Consider the following 16,024-nt stretch of genomic DNA (forward strand, 5'->3'; position numbering starts at 1 on the left):
GAGGTTAGGGGTTAGGGATTAGGGGTTAGGGTTGGGTTTGGATGAGGGTGAGAGTTGTGGTTAGGGGTTAGGGTTAGGGATTAGGCTTAAGGTTAGGGGTCAGGGTCAGGGGTCCCACTCTGTTGGTTGTCTACTTACTCTGCTGACTGTTCCCTTTGCCATGCAAAAGCTCTTTAGTTTAATTAAGTCCCAGCTATTTATCTTTGTTTTTATTGCATTTGCATTTGGGTTCTTGGTCATGAAATGCTTGCCTATGCCAATGTCTAGAAGGGTTTATCCAGTGTTATCTTCTAGAATTTTTATAGTTCAGGAATTAGGTTTAAGTTTTTAATCCATCTTGATTAGATTTTTGTATAAGGTGAGAGATGAGAATCCAGTTTTATTCCCCTACATGTGGCTCGCCAATTATCCCAACATCATGTGTTGAAAAGGGTGTCCTTTCCCCACTTTATTTTTTGCTTACTTTGTCGAAGATCAGTTGGCTGTAAGTATTTGGGTTAATTTATGGGTTCTCTCTTTTGTTCCATTAGTCTATGTGTGTATTTTTAAACCAGTACCATGCTGTTTTGGTAACTATGGCCTTATTGTACAGTTTGAAATCAAGTACTGTGATGCCTCCAGGTTTGTTCTTTTTGCTTAGCCTTGGTTGGGCTACATGGCTCTCTTTTGGTTCCATATTAATTTTAGAATTGTTTTTGTAATTCTGTGAAGAATGATGGTGGTATTCAGATGGGGATTGCATTGAATTTGTAGACTGCCTTTAACAGAATGGTAATTTTCACAATATTGGTTCTATCCATCCATGAGCATGGGGATGCGTTTCCATCTGTTTGTGTCATCTATGATTTCTTTTCTTTCTTTCTTTCTTTCTTTTTTTTTCTTCAGAGGGAGTTTTGCTCTTGTCGCTGAGGTGGGAGTGCAATGGTGTGATCTCGGCTCACTACAACTTCTGCCTCCCAGGTTCAAGCGATTCTCCTGCCTCAGCTTCCCGAGTAGCTGGGATTATAGGCATGTGCCAACATGCTTGGCTCCATCTATGATTTCTTTCAGCAGTGTTTTGTAATTTTCATTGTAGAGGTCTTTTGATTCCTTTGCTAGGTATATTCCTAAGTTGTTTTTTTTTTTTTTTTTTTTTTTTGCAGCTATTGTAAAAGGGGTTGAGTTCTTGATGTGATTCTCTGCTTGGTAGCTGTTGATGTATAGAAGAGCTACTGATTTGTGTACATTAATCTCGTATCTGGAAACTTTGCTGAATTCTTTTATCAGTTCTAGAAGCTTTCTAGAGGAGGCCATAGGGTTTTCAAGGCGAAAGATCATATCGTCAGCAACCAGTGATAGTTTGACTTCCTTTTTACCGATTTGGATTTCCTCTATTTCTTTCTTTTGTCTGATTGTTCTGGCAAGGACTTCCAGTACTATGTTGAAGAGAACTGGTGAGAGTAGGCTCCTCATCTTGTTCCAGTTCTCAAAGAGAATGCTTTCACCTTTTCCCCATTCAGTATTATGTTGGCTGTGGGTTTGTCATAGATGGCTTTTATTACATTAAAGTATGTCCCTTGTATGCCTATTTTGCTGAGAGCTTTAATCATAAAGCAATGCTAGATTTTGTCGAATGCTTTTTCTGCATCTGTTGATATAATCATTTGAATTTTTTTTAAATTCTGTTTATTTGGTGTATCACATTTATTGACTTGCATATGTTAAACCATTCCTGTATCACTGGTATGAAACCCACTTGATCATGGTGGATTATCTTTTTGATATGTTGTTGGATTCAGTTAGATAGTATTTTGTTAAGGATTTTGGCATCTGTGTTCATCAAGGATATTGGTCTGTAGTTTTCTTTTTGGTTATGTCCTTTCATGGTTTTGGTATTAGGGTGATGCTGGCTTCATAGAATGAATCAAGGAGGCTTTCTTCTTTCTCTGTCTTGTGGAATAGTGTGAAAGGATTGGTATCATTTTTTCTTTGAATGAAAGAAGACGTTCTTTGAATGTCTGGTAGAATTCTGCTGTGAATCTCTCTGGTCCTTGGCTTTTTTTGTTGGTAATTTTAAAATTACCATTTCGATCTTGCTGCTTGCTTATTGGTCTGCTTGGGGTATCTACTTCTTTCTGATTAAGCTAGGAGGGTTGTATTTTTCCAGGAATTTATGCAACTCTTCTGGGTTTTCTAGTTTATGTGCCAAAAGGTGTTCATAGTACCCTTGAATAATCTTTAATATTTCAGTGGTGTCAGTTGTAATATCCCCTGTTTCATTTCTTAGTGAGGTTATTTGGATTTTCTCTCTTCTTTTCTTGGTTAATCTTGCTAATGGTCTATCAGTTTTATTTATCTTTTCAAATAACCAACTTTTTGTTTTATTTATGTTTTGTATTTGTTGTTGTTGTTGTTGTGTCAATTTCATTTAGTTCTGCTCTGATCTTGGTTATTTCCTTTGTTTGTTGGGATTGGGTTTGGCTTGTTCCTGCTTCTCTAGTTCCCTGAGATGTGAACTTAGATTGTCTGTTTGTGCTCTTTCAGACTTTTTGATGTAGGTGTTTAGGGCTACAAACTTTCCTCTTAGCACTGCCTTTGCTGTATCCCAGAGGTCTTGATAGGTTGTGTCATCCAGTTCGAAGAAATTTTTTACATTTCCATCTTGATTTCATTTTTCACCCAATGCTCATTCAGGAGCAGGTTATTTAATTTCCATGTATTTGCATGGTTTTGAAGATTCCTTTTGGAGTTGATTTTCAGTTTTATTCCACTGTGATCTGAGAGAGTGCGTGATACGATTTTAATTTTCTTAAATTTATTGAGACTCGTTTTATGGCCTATCATATGGTCTATCTTGGAGAAAATTCCATGTGCTGTGGAATAGAATGTGTATTCTGTGATTGTTGATGAAATGTTCTGTATATATCTGTTAAGTTCATTAGTTCCAAAGTATAGTTTAAATCCAGTGTTTCTTTGTTGACTTTCTGCCTTGATGACCTGTCTAGTGCTGTCAGTGGAGTATTGAAGTCCCCCACTATTATTGTGTTGCTATCTCATTTCTTATGTCTACCAGTAATTGTTTTATAAATTTGGGAGCTCCAGTGTTAGGTTCATGTATGTTTAGGATTGTCATATTTTTCTGTTGGATGAGACCTTTACCATTATATACTGTCTGTCTTTGTCTCTTTTAGCTACCGTTGCTTTAAAGTTTCTTTTGTCTCATATGAGAATAGCTACTGCTGCTCGCTTTTGGTGTCCATTTGCATGAAATGCCTGTTTCTACCACTTTCCTTAAGTTTATGTAAATCATTATGTGTTAGGTGAGTCTCCTGAAGGCAGCAGATAGTTAGTTGGTGAGTTCTTATCCATTCTGTGGTTCTGTATCTTGTAAGTGGAGCATTTAAGCCATTTACAACCAACATTAGTATTAAAAAGTGAGGTACCATTGCTTTCATCATGCTCTTTGCTGCCTCTATACTTTGTTTTTTTGTTGTTGTTTTTGCTTTTTAACTTGTATTTTTGTTTTATAGCTCTTGTGTGATTTATGCTTTAATGAAGTTCTGTTTTGATGTGTTTCCAGGATTTGTTTCATGATTTAAAGCTCCTTTTAGCAGTTCTTACAGTGCCGGTTTGGTAATGGCAAATTCTGTCAGCATTTGTTTGTCTGAAAATGACTGTATCTTTCCTTTATATATGATGTTTAGTTTTGCTGGATACAAAATTCTTGGCTGATAATTGTTTTGTTTGAGGAGGCTGAAGAAAGGGCCCCAATCCCATCTAGCTTTTAAGGTTTCTGCTGCAAAATCTGCTGTTAGTTTGATAGGTTTTCCTTTATAGGTTACCTAGTGCTTCTGTCTCACAGCTCTTAAGATTCTTTCTTTTGTCTTAACTTTGGATAACCCAGTGATAATGTGCCTAGGCTAAGATCTTTTTGTGTTGAATTTCCCAGGTGTTATTTGTGCTTCTTTTATTTGGATGTCTAGATCTCTCACAAGGCCACGGAAGTTTTCCTTGATTATTCCCCCAAATATGTTTTCCTAGCTTTTAGAATTCACTTCTTCCTCAGGTACACCAATTAGTCTTAGGTTTCATTGTCTTAGGCCTGACCACTGGGGAGGCTACACGTGACATGGGATGTGGGCCATCGGTCAAAGGGCATGGAGATGGGGCGCTGCCAGGGGAGCCAAGGAGGAAAGAGAGCGCTTTCCAAATTGTCTTCCAGGGTTTCAATGTGCATTTTATTAACTCAGAATCTGTCGGTAATAATACTAGGGAGCTACCTTTCCCTGGAGATGGGTCTTGTCAGTGGAGTGAGATAGGCTGGGGGGAGGAAGAGGAATGGGAGGCTCAGTTTATAAATATTAAGATCAGAAAGGGTGTGCTGCTGGCAGGAGCAGAGGGAGCCTGGAGATTTGGGTGGCTGCCGTTGGTAAGTGGTTGCAATCCAGAGAGTGGGATTGAGTTCCTCCCTTGTCATGTTAGCATCCCATTTCCTGGGTGCAGGTCTAATGCCCTGCAGGTGGTCATTTCACTCATGGTGGCTTTGTCTCTCTTCTGCCATCTCCAGACTCAGCTTCGCACTCCAGGGCTGCGTACCACCAGCCACTGTCATGTTAACCCCTTCCCAGGCCAATGTGTCCTCGGCCTGGAGCCCAATCTGCTGGAAAGCCTGGGACCGTCCATTTTCGGGGTGGTGGGCAACCTGGTGGCCATCGTGGTGCTGTGCAAGTCACGCAAGGAGCAGAAGGAGACCACCTTCTACACAGTTATGCGGCTGGCCACCACCGACCTGTTGTTCACTTTGCTGGTGAGCCAGGTGACCATCGCCATGTACATGAAGGGCAGGTAACCTGGGGGCCAGCTGCTGTGTGAGTACAGCATCTTCAGCCTGTTCTTCTTCAGTCAGTCCGGCCTCAGCATCGTCTGTGCTGTGATATCTATACAGGTAATTTGTGTTAGACATTCTTAGAAGAGTTTCAAAAGTTTTATGTTTTTATCTGGGTTATAAACAGAGTCCTCAAATGCATACAAAGGAAATCATGCCATGATTGAATTTCAGCAGGAATAAGTTTATTTTACCTATTCAAAGTTAAAATACTTTTGTTGTGTTTGAAAGTGTGTTTTAAAGATATGTTTTTGAAAAAAGTTTAAGTAAATATTTAATCATGTCCCCTTTTCTATCCCAGGAAATAATTTCATATATAGTTTATTTAAATTTTTTAACAAAAATGTAGCATAATTTTTTTAAATTGTATATTTTATTTAACCCAATATATATCCAAAATATTGGGTCAATATGTAATCAATATAAAAATTATTAGAGATAGTTTGCATTCTTTTTTCATATGAAATCTTTGAAATCCATTGTGTATTTTACATTTTAGGATGTCTCAACTCAAATGTGAAATTTTCATGGAGAATATTTGAACTGTATTTAGATTAATACAAATTGCAGTTAAAAAGTTTAATATAGATTTACCAGGGGGCGTGCAGCCCACTTGCCAATCAGATCGCTGCGGAGCGGTCCCGCAGCCAACCCCCGAAGAGCAGCCTGCTGGCTTCCCCAGCGCCCTGGAGTTGGGGATGTCCTACAAACCTACCACCCCTGCCCCCAGCAGCACCCCCGGCTCCAGCACCCCTGGGCCAGGCACTCCGGTCCCTACAGGAAGCGTCCCGTCGCCGTCGGGCTCAGGGCCGGGAGCCACTGCCCCTTGCAGACCGCTGTTTAAAGACTTTGGACCGCCTACCGTTAGTTGTGTGCAGGCCATGAAACCACCTGGTGCCCAGGGCTCCCAGAGCACCTACACGGAACTGCTGTTGGTCACAGGGGAGATGGGCAAAGGGATCCGGCCCACCTATGCTGGCAGCAAGAGCGCCGCGAAGCGCCTGAAGAGAGGTATCATCCATCCCTAGTCAGAGTGCCTGGTAGAGACAGAGCGGAACGCCCACACTTAACAGGAAGCTCCTAGGCCTCTGTGTCTGGACTTCAGAGCACTTGCTTCTCCCTGGCCTTCATCCCTAGTTGCACTAACCATCCTGGGCTTCCTGTCCTGTGTCCCTTGATGGGTGCCCTCCAGGAACCAAGGGGCGGTTCTCACTCCAGGTGGCAGCACTAAGGACCCCCCTCCCCATCCCACCCCGCCAACGCAACAAGAGTTAGCAGCGAGGTCCCCGTGAGTCCCACCCATGACCTGCCGACAGTGTTGCCCACTGGAACTTTCTGTGGCCGCCACCACTCAGCCCTTCCCAGCACTTGTCCGGAGCCTCCTTCTCCCTCAGCACAGCTCAGGCCTCAGGCCTGACACTTCCCTGCCTTGTGTCTTTTGCTAAATATGACCTTTCTATATTAATAAAAGATGCTTTGGAGTTGTGCTCTCTAAAAAAAAGTTTAATATAAAGGAGAAATAAAAGGAAATTTAGCAAAGAAATATGTAGATGAATATTTAAATACTCAGAGGTGACATTACTACCAGACATAATGAGATTATCAGATGTTTCATTTACTTATGATTAATATGTTTGTATTTATTTTTTATTCATTTTATTTTATTTATGTATTTATTTATTTTTATTATACTTTAAGTTCTAGGGTACATGTGCACAACGTGCAGGTTTGTTACATCTGTATACATGTGCTGTGTTGGTTTGCTGCACCCACTAACTTGTCATTTACATTAGGTATTTTTCCTAATGCTCTCCCTCCCCCAGCCCCCCACCCCATGACAGGCCCCAGTGTGTGATGTTCCCCTGCCTGTGTCCAAGTATTCTCATTGTTTAATTCCCACCTATGAGTGAGAATATGCAGTGTTTGGTTTTCTGACCTTGCGATAGTTTAAACAAACTAGGAAGTTCAGAAGTCACTTTACAAGGGAAATAAAGAAAAATAAAGTATTAATGACATTGGTAACAGAATAAAAATTAGAGTTAGACAAAGTATTAACAAGCAAGCTTATATATTTATAAGAGATGGGAAAATATTAGAAAGGAATAAATCATGTCTTGTCAACATGAAGAAAAAGTGTATTTCTTTGTTAACTTATTATTGTGTTTCCTTGTATAATTTTCACTTGGCTTTGTTGGTTTCACTACTTGCTTCATTCTTTCAAAAACTACATCTTCACAGACCATTTCAGCTTTTCCTATGTGGGCAGAATTATAAAACCCAATTTCAAAATTTCAACTCAACGTTGTCAGCATTTTTCTTTGGGCTTTTTATTAAAAAAAAAACCTAAGTAATTGTGTGTGTGTGTATTTTAGTATTAACATGAATGTAATAACAGTAAAATCAAACAAAAACAAATGGATACGCAATATGTTCGACTAGCATCTCAAATATGAAAAAGGCATTGCCAACAGTGATATGATTTTTTTTCAAAATGATAAGCTTTTTAAAGTATAATCTTATTTTAACCTAAAACCTTACTATCGGAAAATGCAGTGTACATTAAAATGTTCTGAAATGCTTTATTCACATTTATTAAATGGTTGTACTCACTCAGATATCTACAAATTGGTTTTTCACTTATGTAATTATAGAACGTTCAAAAGTCATGCAGAATGTGAGATAATTTTCTATTGAATATGATTGTTTTATCATTGCAAGACATCAAACATCCCTGTTTCCTGCCAAATGAATGTATGATAACAATAAATGTAAAGATGTGTTTTTGTAAAAGACATATTTTTCAGTTATAAAACACAGATTTCAAAACTTGAATTGTTACAGTGAATATCTCTTAATATAGGCTACAGTCACTTTGATAAAAAATTACCTCACATCTATTTTCAGTATTACTTAAAGATGTTCATTTAGTGGCAAAGATTTTTTTTTTTTTGCCTAGAGGCAGATATTTTGCCACATGGCTATTTATGAAACTGTTTTTAAATGCATGTACACATATAAAAGCTGCCACTGTGGCTGTAAACTATTACAAGTTATCAAGATTACAAAATAAACAAATAAAAATGTTTCAGTTTTTCTATGAGGTGTCTTTTTTGAGTCCAAATTTAGAGGTTTAAAACGCTTGAAATTAATAAAACCAAGTATTTCACATATTTCAGTTGGAATGGCGTTTGTCCTAGTTTTATTAGTGAAGCAGTAGACTGCATTTTTTCACTCTCATACACCTTCAAAGGTGGACAGAAAAATTTGATAAAACTTCTAGGGCATTATCTGATGAAACACATTAAACACTAAAGGAGATATACAACTTCATTGCTTGTAAAAGACATATAAGAAGGAAACCTACATACATATATCTATCAGTTTTGTATTTTCAAGAAATATTTGCCGTAAAGTGAGCTTCATAACAGTATGTGTTCTCCAACAAAGCCAAGGAAAGTAAGTTTGATACAAGGATCTGGAAGTCTACGTGTGTGGCCTAATTACATTGAATACATTCACAAATAAGGCAGAAATGTATAGTAGAGTGTCCATTATAGAGGAACACTCAATATGTATTTAATAAAGTGCTTAAAAATTCTCATTATTGACCTCGACAGAGTATACTTGTTATGTTTGCCAGTGACAGATATTAAAAGTGGAGATTGAAGGAAAAATGATGTATAGAAGAGTGATTTTACCTTCAAAGTGACATAAATAATTTGAAGAAATTGAGGGAAGTGACTTGCTTAAATATCCATAAAGTAAATATTTATTGTGTGCTTACTGTGTGCACTGGGAATTAAGCAGTGAAAAAAATACAAAGGAAAACACCAACAACGTCTCTTCTATCACGGAGCTTACATTCTACCAGTAAGAGAAAGACCATCAACAAATACATACGTAGTATAAAATGACTATGAATGGTATGGAGAAAAATAAGAACAGTAAGGGGCATGTGGGGACCTGGGGATTTATTTTATATAAGGATAGACAAGAAAGGCCTCATTACTAAGTAATTTTACTCAATCCTTTATTCAATTTATTTATTTGTTGATTCCATAATATTTATGTATTTATGTATTTTTAATTTATTTTTTATTTTTAGAATCAGGGTCTCACTCTGTCACCCAGGCTGAAGTGCAGGGGTGTGATCATAGTTCACTGTAACCTTACTCCTGGGCTCAATTGATCCTCCCATCTCAGCCTCCCAAGTAGCTTGGTCTACAGGCACCTACCACCATGCTTGGCTAATTAAAAAAAAAAAATTAGAGATGGGGCTGTGCTATGTTGCCCAGGCAGGTCTCAAACTCTTGGCCTCAAGCAATCCTTCTGCTTTGGCCTGTCGAAGCATTGGGATTATAGGCATGGGCCACCGTGCCTGGCCCCATAATATTTATTTAGTGTATACACTGTGATAGGCACAAGGAAGTCTCTGATAGTTCAGTAAAAAACTGCAATGATGTCTGCAACAGATAATTAAGTTTGGCCATGATTCTTTTGTGTGTCATAACACTGTCCTAAGAAAACGTCTATATTTCCACTTACTGGGTCTGTGAAACTCAAACTCAATGTTAAAAAGCTCTGATTTGTGGTTGAAATCATAATCCATCTAAAAGCCAGAAATGTGGAGACATTTTTTAAATTTTAAGTGAATCATAAGCAGTCTTGTATTTAAGACAGATAAAATTATTGTACAGTGTTATGTTTTCTGTACTTAAAATGAGAGAAAACCACGAGGGTTGTTAATGTTCGAAAAAAGAAGGCATCTATGGGGAAGCTTCATATTGGTAGAAAGTATGAAAGGAAAATAAAACCTCAGGACCCCAAACTCACTATGACAAAGGAAAATTAATCTTGGAACCTGAGTCATGCAAAAGCTGCCATCCTTTTGTTCCCAAACAGCTGTAATTTCACATGCTTACTTTAACTTATGTAAAATGTAGATTTACTGAGAGAGAGGATGAATGCACAACTGACTCCTTCCTCCTATTTTTGCCACAGGTAACATATAGATTCACTGAGCACTAATCAGAGTCTCACAAGAATGTAGCCATTTGCTTCCTTGCCTTCCCTCTCTCCTTCTTTTCCTCTCCTGTTTTAATTTCCTGCCTGTTTCCTCTTTCTCCTTTAAATATTGAAGTTCCCAAAACCCTCTTTAGAAAAAGCACAGGACACCGCTTACTTGTGACTTGTGATTCTTTTTCCCAGGTGTATCCTCCACCTTGCAAAGCAAAATCTCTAAATCACTTGAGATCTGCCTCATTCACTTATTGGTTTAATCAATCACATATTTGATATAACTATAGTATCAGATGATAAATGTAGATGTAAAAAATCTATCTGTAAAAGTGACTTTTCTTATTCCCCTCTCTCCTTTTCTCCCCTACTGTGCTTTGAATTCTTTATTTTCATATTCAGTTTGCTGGCTTCGGATCATTTCCAAACCTACTCTAATGGTAGCATGACAGCATCCAGTGAGTTTGTTGTTGTTGCTGTTCTGATAGGACCATAGACTTTCACATCTAGTTGTGATATCACATGCTCACATTGTCTAACTACTTCATTTTACAGTTGAAGAAATTGAGACACAAGGTAAGGTGACCTGCCCAGTTCCAATCTAGTTATATAATAAAAGAATGGCTAATATTTAATAAATAATATGAGTCAGGCACTGGGAAAATAAGGCACTTTTTTTTTTTTTTTTTGAGACGGAGTCTCCCTCTGTCGCACAGGCTGGAGTGCAGTGGTGCGATCTCGACTCACTGCAAGCTCCGCCTCCCGTGTTCATGCCATTCTCCTGCCTCAGCCTCCCCAGTAGCTGGGACTACAGGCGCCTGCCACCACGCCCGGCTATTTTTTTTGCATTTTTAGTAGAGATGGGGTTTCACCTTGTTAGCCAGGATGGTCTCGATTTCCTCACCTCGTGATCCTTCCGCCTCGGCCTCCCAAAGTGCTGGGATTATAGGCGTGAGCCACCGCACCCAGCTAATTTTTTGCATTTTAAATAGAGATGGGGTTTCGCCGTGTTAGCCAGGAAGGTATCGATCTCCTGACCGCATGATCTGCCTGCCTCGGCCTCCCAAACTGCTGGGATTATAGGCGTGAGCCACCGCGCCCGGCGGTAAGGCACTATTTTTATATCTATTTAAAAATGTAGAAACTGAGCCAAAGAGGGGATATGGTATTTGCCTGGGATTATAGGATTAGTAAATGACTGAGTTCGTATTTAAAGGCAGGCTGCCGGATTTCATAGCCCATCCACAATTGCATGCCACTCAAGTCTTCTGGCTCCGACTTCTCTGCAATTTACACAGCCTTACACTGCCTTCGTCCTAAACTCTCCAACCTCCTATTTTTTTCAGCTCTAAACTTTGATTCCCTAAACACAGCAGTCAGGGACAGGTGGAAGATTGTTGTGAAAAGAACAGGCAGCAGCATTATTGTTTAGCCTCTTTTTATATCTATTTTATTCTACAGATTAGTGTACTTTTCTCAATTATGCATACTTTTCCATTCTGCCAAAAATTTATTTTAGGGCTGTTAAAGCTGTAGTCAATTTTCTCACTTTGATCTTCCAAAGGAACCTGCTGTGTCTTTTTCATTCTGTGCAAAAATAGGCATTTTAGGCTCCACTCAATGCTAAAGTCATTGAGTAGCTAGAGACTTTCTATTTGTTTTCTGCATTGTTATATTTTCATAGTTTTAGAATCTGAGCAGCATTTAACTTGTCTATGCTTTATATATTCCTTTAGAGAAAGAACACAGTGATACTTGTTCGTAGTGTTAGAGGAATAATCCCAAAGAGAGAAATTATTCTTCGTATATCCACCATGACTGAATACTAAGTAATACTGAAACCTACTTATAAAACAAAACAGAAAACTTCCAAAAAACCAAATAAACAACAACAAAACTTAAAACCAAAAAAGTACTGGAAGTCTCAGAAGTATATAGCAGTTATTCTTGCTCCTTCAAATGAAAAGATGCTTTATCGTATCCTCTGTGGAGAGAATTCTGACAGTATTTATCAAAGAACTTACATTTATTCACCTTGTACCCTAACAATTTCATAACTTAAAAATACATACAACAATGTATAATATAGCATTTTTTGTAAAGGGAAATAATCAGAAAGAGTTTAAGTGTTCGACAATAGGGCACTTGTTGAATTGTGATACAATCACACAATAAATTCTTTATAGAGCCCATTAAAATGATGTTATTGATATTTATTTATTAATATGAGAAATCATTTAGCATTTTTGGTTAAGACCTTTAACAAAACACAAAGTTTATGAAATAATGGGCACAACATTCCATATTTTCATAAAGAGAATGACTTTTAAAACTACCCTGCAATCATCTCATTTTACACAAATGTCTAATCTGGTTGCTATTCCTGTCACATTTTATGTCTTTGAACTTAAACTACTGACTTCTTTCTCCCAATATTTTCTATGTGCTGAAGGAGTAAAAATGGAATAAAAACAGATATAAGCCATCCCTGCTTTCCTGATGTTGCCAAAGACCAACTGATGCTGGTGTTAAACAAACAAAATGAAAATATGAAGACTGCTAGGAAGGAAAAACACAGGGTGTTCTCTGTGTTTTCATATAATAGCAATCTTTGGAAGCCTAAAACTGTAAGACTAAGATTCACACAGGACTTCCAAAAAGAAGACCCTTGCCTACCTAGAATAAAAGAAGTCTACTTTTGTAACTTGATATTATTAGGCTTTGTCTTATGTTTTTTATTGGATTTGTAGATTCTTGGAAGTTAAGCTTCATCCTTTTTTACTTTTTCTAAGCCTGGAGTGATTCTCCATTTTCTTCATCTGAACTCCTCTAGCACTATTTGTGAGCTAACTCAGTTGGTTCCTAGTAAATACCACATTTGCATGTGCATATTACCTTTCTTCTCAACATCATGGGAAATTCCCTCAAAGCAAAGACAGTCACTTCTGATTCCTCACAGTATTTAATAAAAAATCCGATAAACAATTGAGACTAAATAAAGAACTGTTGTACAAAAAGCCTCAATTCAAACCTAGTTACTACTGATATGTATTCTATATGAAAGCAAACTTAATATACATTATATCTTTAGGAAAACATATACAATCACTCTGTGATCAAAGGCTTCCTAATTAACATATCTTTATTCACTTACTATTAAATAACTCTAAGAGGATAAAAGTCAACCTCCAGGAAGCATTCTATGGAGGATAGAATGTGATCTTTGGAATCACACATACCTACATTGAATTCTACCTTTTGAATATCCAGTTGGGTGATGTAATGCATGGATTATAGTTAACATGGGAGAAAACCGTAGAAAATCTAAAATGTTGTTTGGAGGATTTCATGAAAAAACATTGATGAGCAGCACAATTCCTTTCTTTATATAACTTTTATAATTACTGAATCTCATAACCTGTATTCTAGTCCAGTTAGAAAAAATTTTCCTTTGGATAAATGCAATAGTCTTTTAAATAATTGCTATGTTTTACCCTTGCCGCCTATGTTCACTCAAAATTCATATGCTGAGTTCCTAACTCCCGGTACCTAAAATACAGTGACAGTATTTGGAGACATGGTCTTTAAAGAGATAATTAAGCTAAAATGGAAATTTGAACACAAACAGGTACAGAGGGAAGATGAAGTGAAGTTACATGGAAAAGATAGCCATCTACAAGCCAAGGCGAGAGGCCAGAGAAGATGCCAACCTTGATAGCACCTTGATCTTGGACACTTCTAGCCTCTAGACTTGTGAGAAGGTATATTTCTTTTATTTAAACTATCTAGTCTATGGAAATATGTTATGGCAGCCCAAACAAATTAAAATAATGTCCTACTCAAATAGTAGTGATATCCTTTATTTGCTTTTTAGTTTTTTTTTTAAATTCAAATTGTATTTTAGATACAGGGTGTATGTAGGCAGGTTTGTTACCTGGGTATATTGTGCCATGCTGAGGTTTGGGGTATGATTGATCTCATCAAGCAGATACAAAGCTTAGTACCCTGTAGTTTTTCAACCCTGGCTGCCCTCCCTACTGCCTCTACTAGTCTCCATTGTCTATTATAGTCATGTTTTCTTTTTTTAAAAAAAATCTGTTTTTCTGATTTTTTTATTAGGTAAAAAATGGAAAAACAAAATATAATTTTCATTCAATACATATTTCATCCTTATGGGTTATTTTTTCAGAAAGTGAGGTCCATTTAGAATGATAGCAGTTCATCAACCAAATAATTCATCTTCATACTGTTTCAATAACTTCAGAAATTTTCTTCATCTCTCTCTCTCTCTCTGTAGAAATTCTGAAACTGTGGAATGGTCATCTTTATTGTCATAAATATTGTCATCTTTATGTCCAAGGGTATCCAACATTTAGCTACTAAACTACTACCCAAATCTGATTAATTGATCATGTTGATTCTGTCACATTCTACATGTCATATCAGATTTTTATTAAAGAAATCATTAGCTTATCTATTATTGTTACTGGGGCTGTAAGAAAATTTTATAATTCATTTGGACCAATCCTCTTCTTTATGGTCTTATTTGAGAATAAAACTTGGTTCAGTCTTAGCCTGTCATTTAATAAGCCAGTGACCTGGGGCAAATCTAACTGCTTCATCTGTAAACTATGAATAATAATGGAGGCCCTCTGCCTGTCACACATGGGTATAGTAAAGTTCCATTTTAAAAATGGCTCTTATTTTGTTACCTGAAAGGCATTCTATAATGATGAGTGGCAAGGTGGTCTTAGCAACAGTGCAGTGAAAATTGGGACCATTTTCTGTTGCTATCATTTCTATTTTTGTGATAACCTCTTTAAATTAGCCTTAGGATGTAATTCAAAGGAGTTATGTAATTGGATTTTTTTTTTTTTTTTTTTTTTTGAGACAGAGTTTTCCTTTGTCGCCCAGGTTGGAGTGCAGTGGCGCAATCTGGGCGCACTGCAATCTCCGCCTCCTGGGTTCACGCCATTCTCCTGCTTCAGCATCGCGAGTAGCTGGGACTACAGGCGCCCGCCACCGCGCCTGGCTAATTTTTTGTATGTTTAGTTGGGACGGGATTTCACCCTGTCAGCCAGGATGGCCTCGATCTCCTGACCTCGTGATCCGCCCGTCTCGGCCTCCCAAAGTGCTGGGATTACAGGCGTGAACCACCGCGCCCAGCCCATAATTGGAAATTTTTGTACTGTTAGATCTAAGAGTATTTTATGTGGTATAATATAAGATGAATTCAGTGAGCCTCATTAGATAATTAGCATGGAATATATTATGCACTGCCTTGCAGGGGCCTAAGAGAATGGCCCACAGGTCTTGCGAAGTTGATATAAAGACAGGCAACAAGACAGTCTCGCTAAGTAAAAGTCTGTAGACATCTCTAGGGAGGAGTGGTTAGAGAATGCCCTGACTCTGTGGATAGCTGGCATATTTTACCCCAGAAAGAAGAGCACACAGTGGCAGAGAGTACTTGAGGTTTAAATAAGAAAAGAGGACGAAAAAATTACTTTGACTAATTACAAATTTTCTCAAGAAAGAACTTATTCTCTACTTTCTATTGTCTCTTGAGAAATCATTATTTTGAATTGAGTCAACATAATTATTAAGACTAATTGTGGAGGGTATTCAAAATGGAATAACAGCGGTCCCTAGGATTATATTTTATTTATGAATGATCACTCATTTGTAACTTTTCCTTCAGTTAGATGTTTTTCAATACAAAAATACCTTTTTAGCACCAGTTCAATTTGTGAAACGATATGTGAAATTCAGGCATATATTTAATTTTATGTGTAAAATATTCCATTTTTTTCTGTTAATGAAGTAAGTATGTTTAACATGAGACATATCCTCTTAATAAATTTTTAACTGCACAATACAATCTTGTTAACTATAGGTGCTCTGTTGACAGCAGATCTCTAGAACTTATTCATCTGTTATAACTGAATTTTATACCCATTGAACAGCAACCCTCATTTCCCCTGCTTCCAGACCCTGGCAACCAGTATTCTTCTCTGTTTCTAGGAGTTTAACTATTTTAGATATCTTACGTAAGTGGAATCAGGCAGTATTCAGACATACCTTCAATTAGTAATGACTATAATTCTGATAGTTTAAATGAGAGAAAGCAAACATCACTACTACTAG

At 37.5% G+C, this 16,024-nt stretch overlaps 1 protein-coding gene across 1 annotated transcript; it reads left to right on the forward strand.

The window, feature by feature from the left end:
* Positions 1–5,562: 5,562 nt before the first annotated feature.
* Positions 5,563–5,930, forward strand: LOC115932939 (cyclin-dependent kinase 2-associated protein 2-like). The gene has a single exon (XM_055377371.2). It carries the CDS (start codon positions 5,563–5,565, stop codon positions 5,890–5,892), a length of 330 nt encoding a protein of 109 aa, XP_055233346.2. The 3' UTR covers positions 5,893–5,930.
* The last annotated feature ends 10,094 nt before the right edge of the window (positions 5,931–16,024 follow it).

Source organism: Gorilla gorilla, chromosome 12 (genome assembly GCF_029281585.2).
Source record: "Gorilla gorilla gorilla isolate KB3781 chromosome 12, NHGRI_mGorGor1-v2.1_pri, whole genome shotgun sequence".
NCBI lineage: Eukaryota > Metazoa > Chordata > Mammalia > Primates > Hominidae > Gorilla > Gorilla gorilla.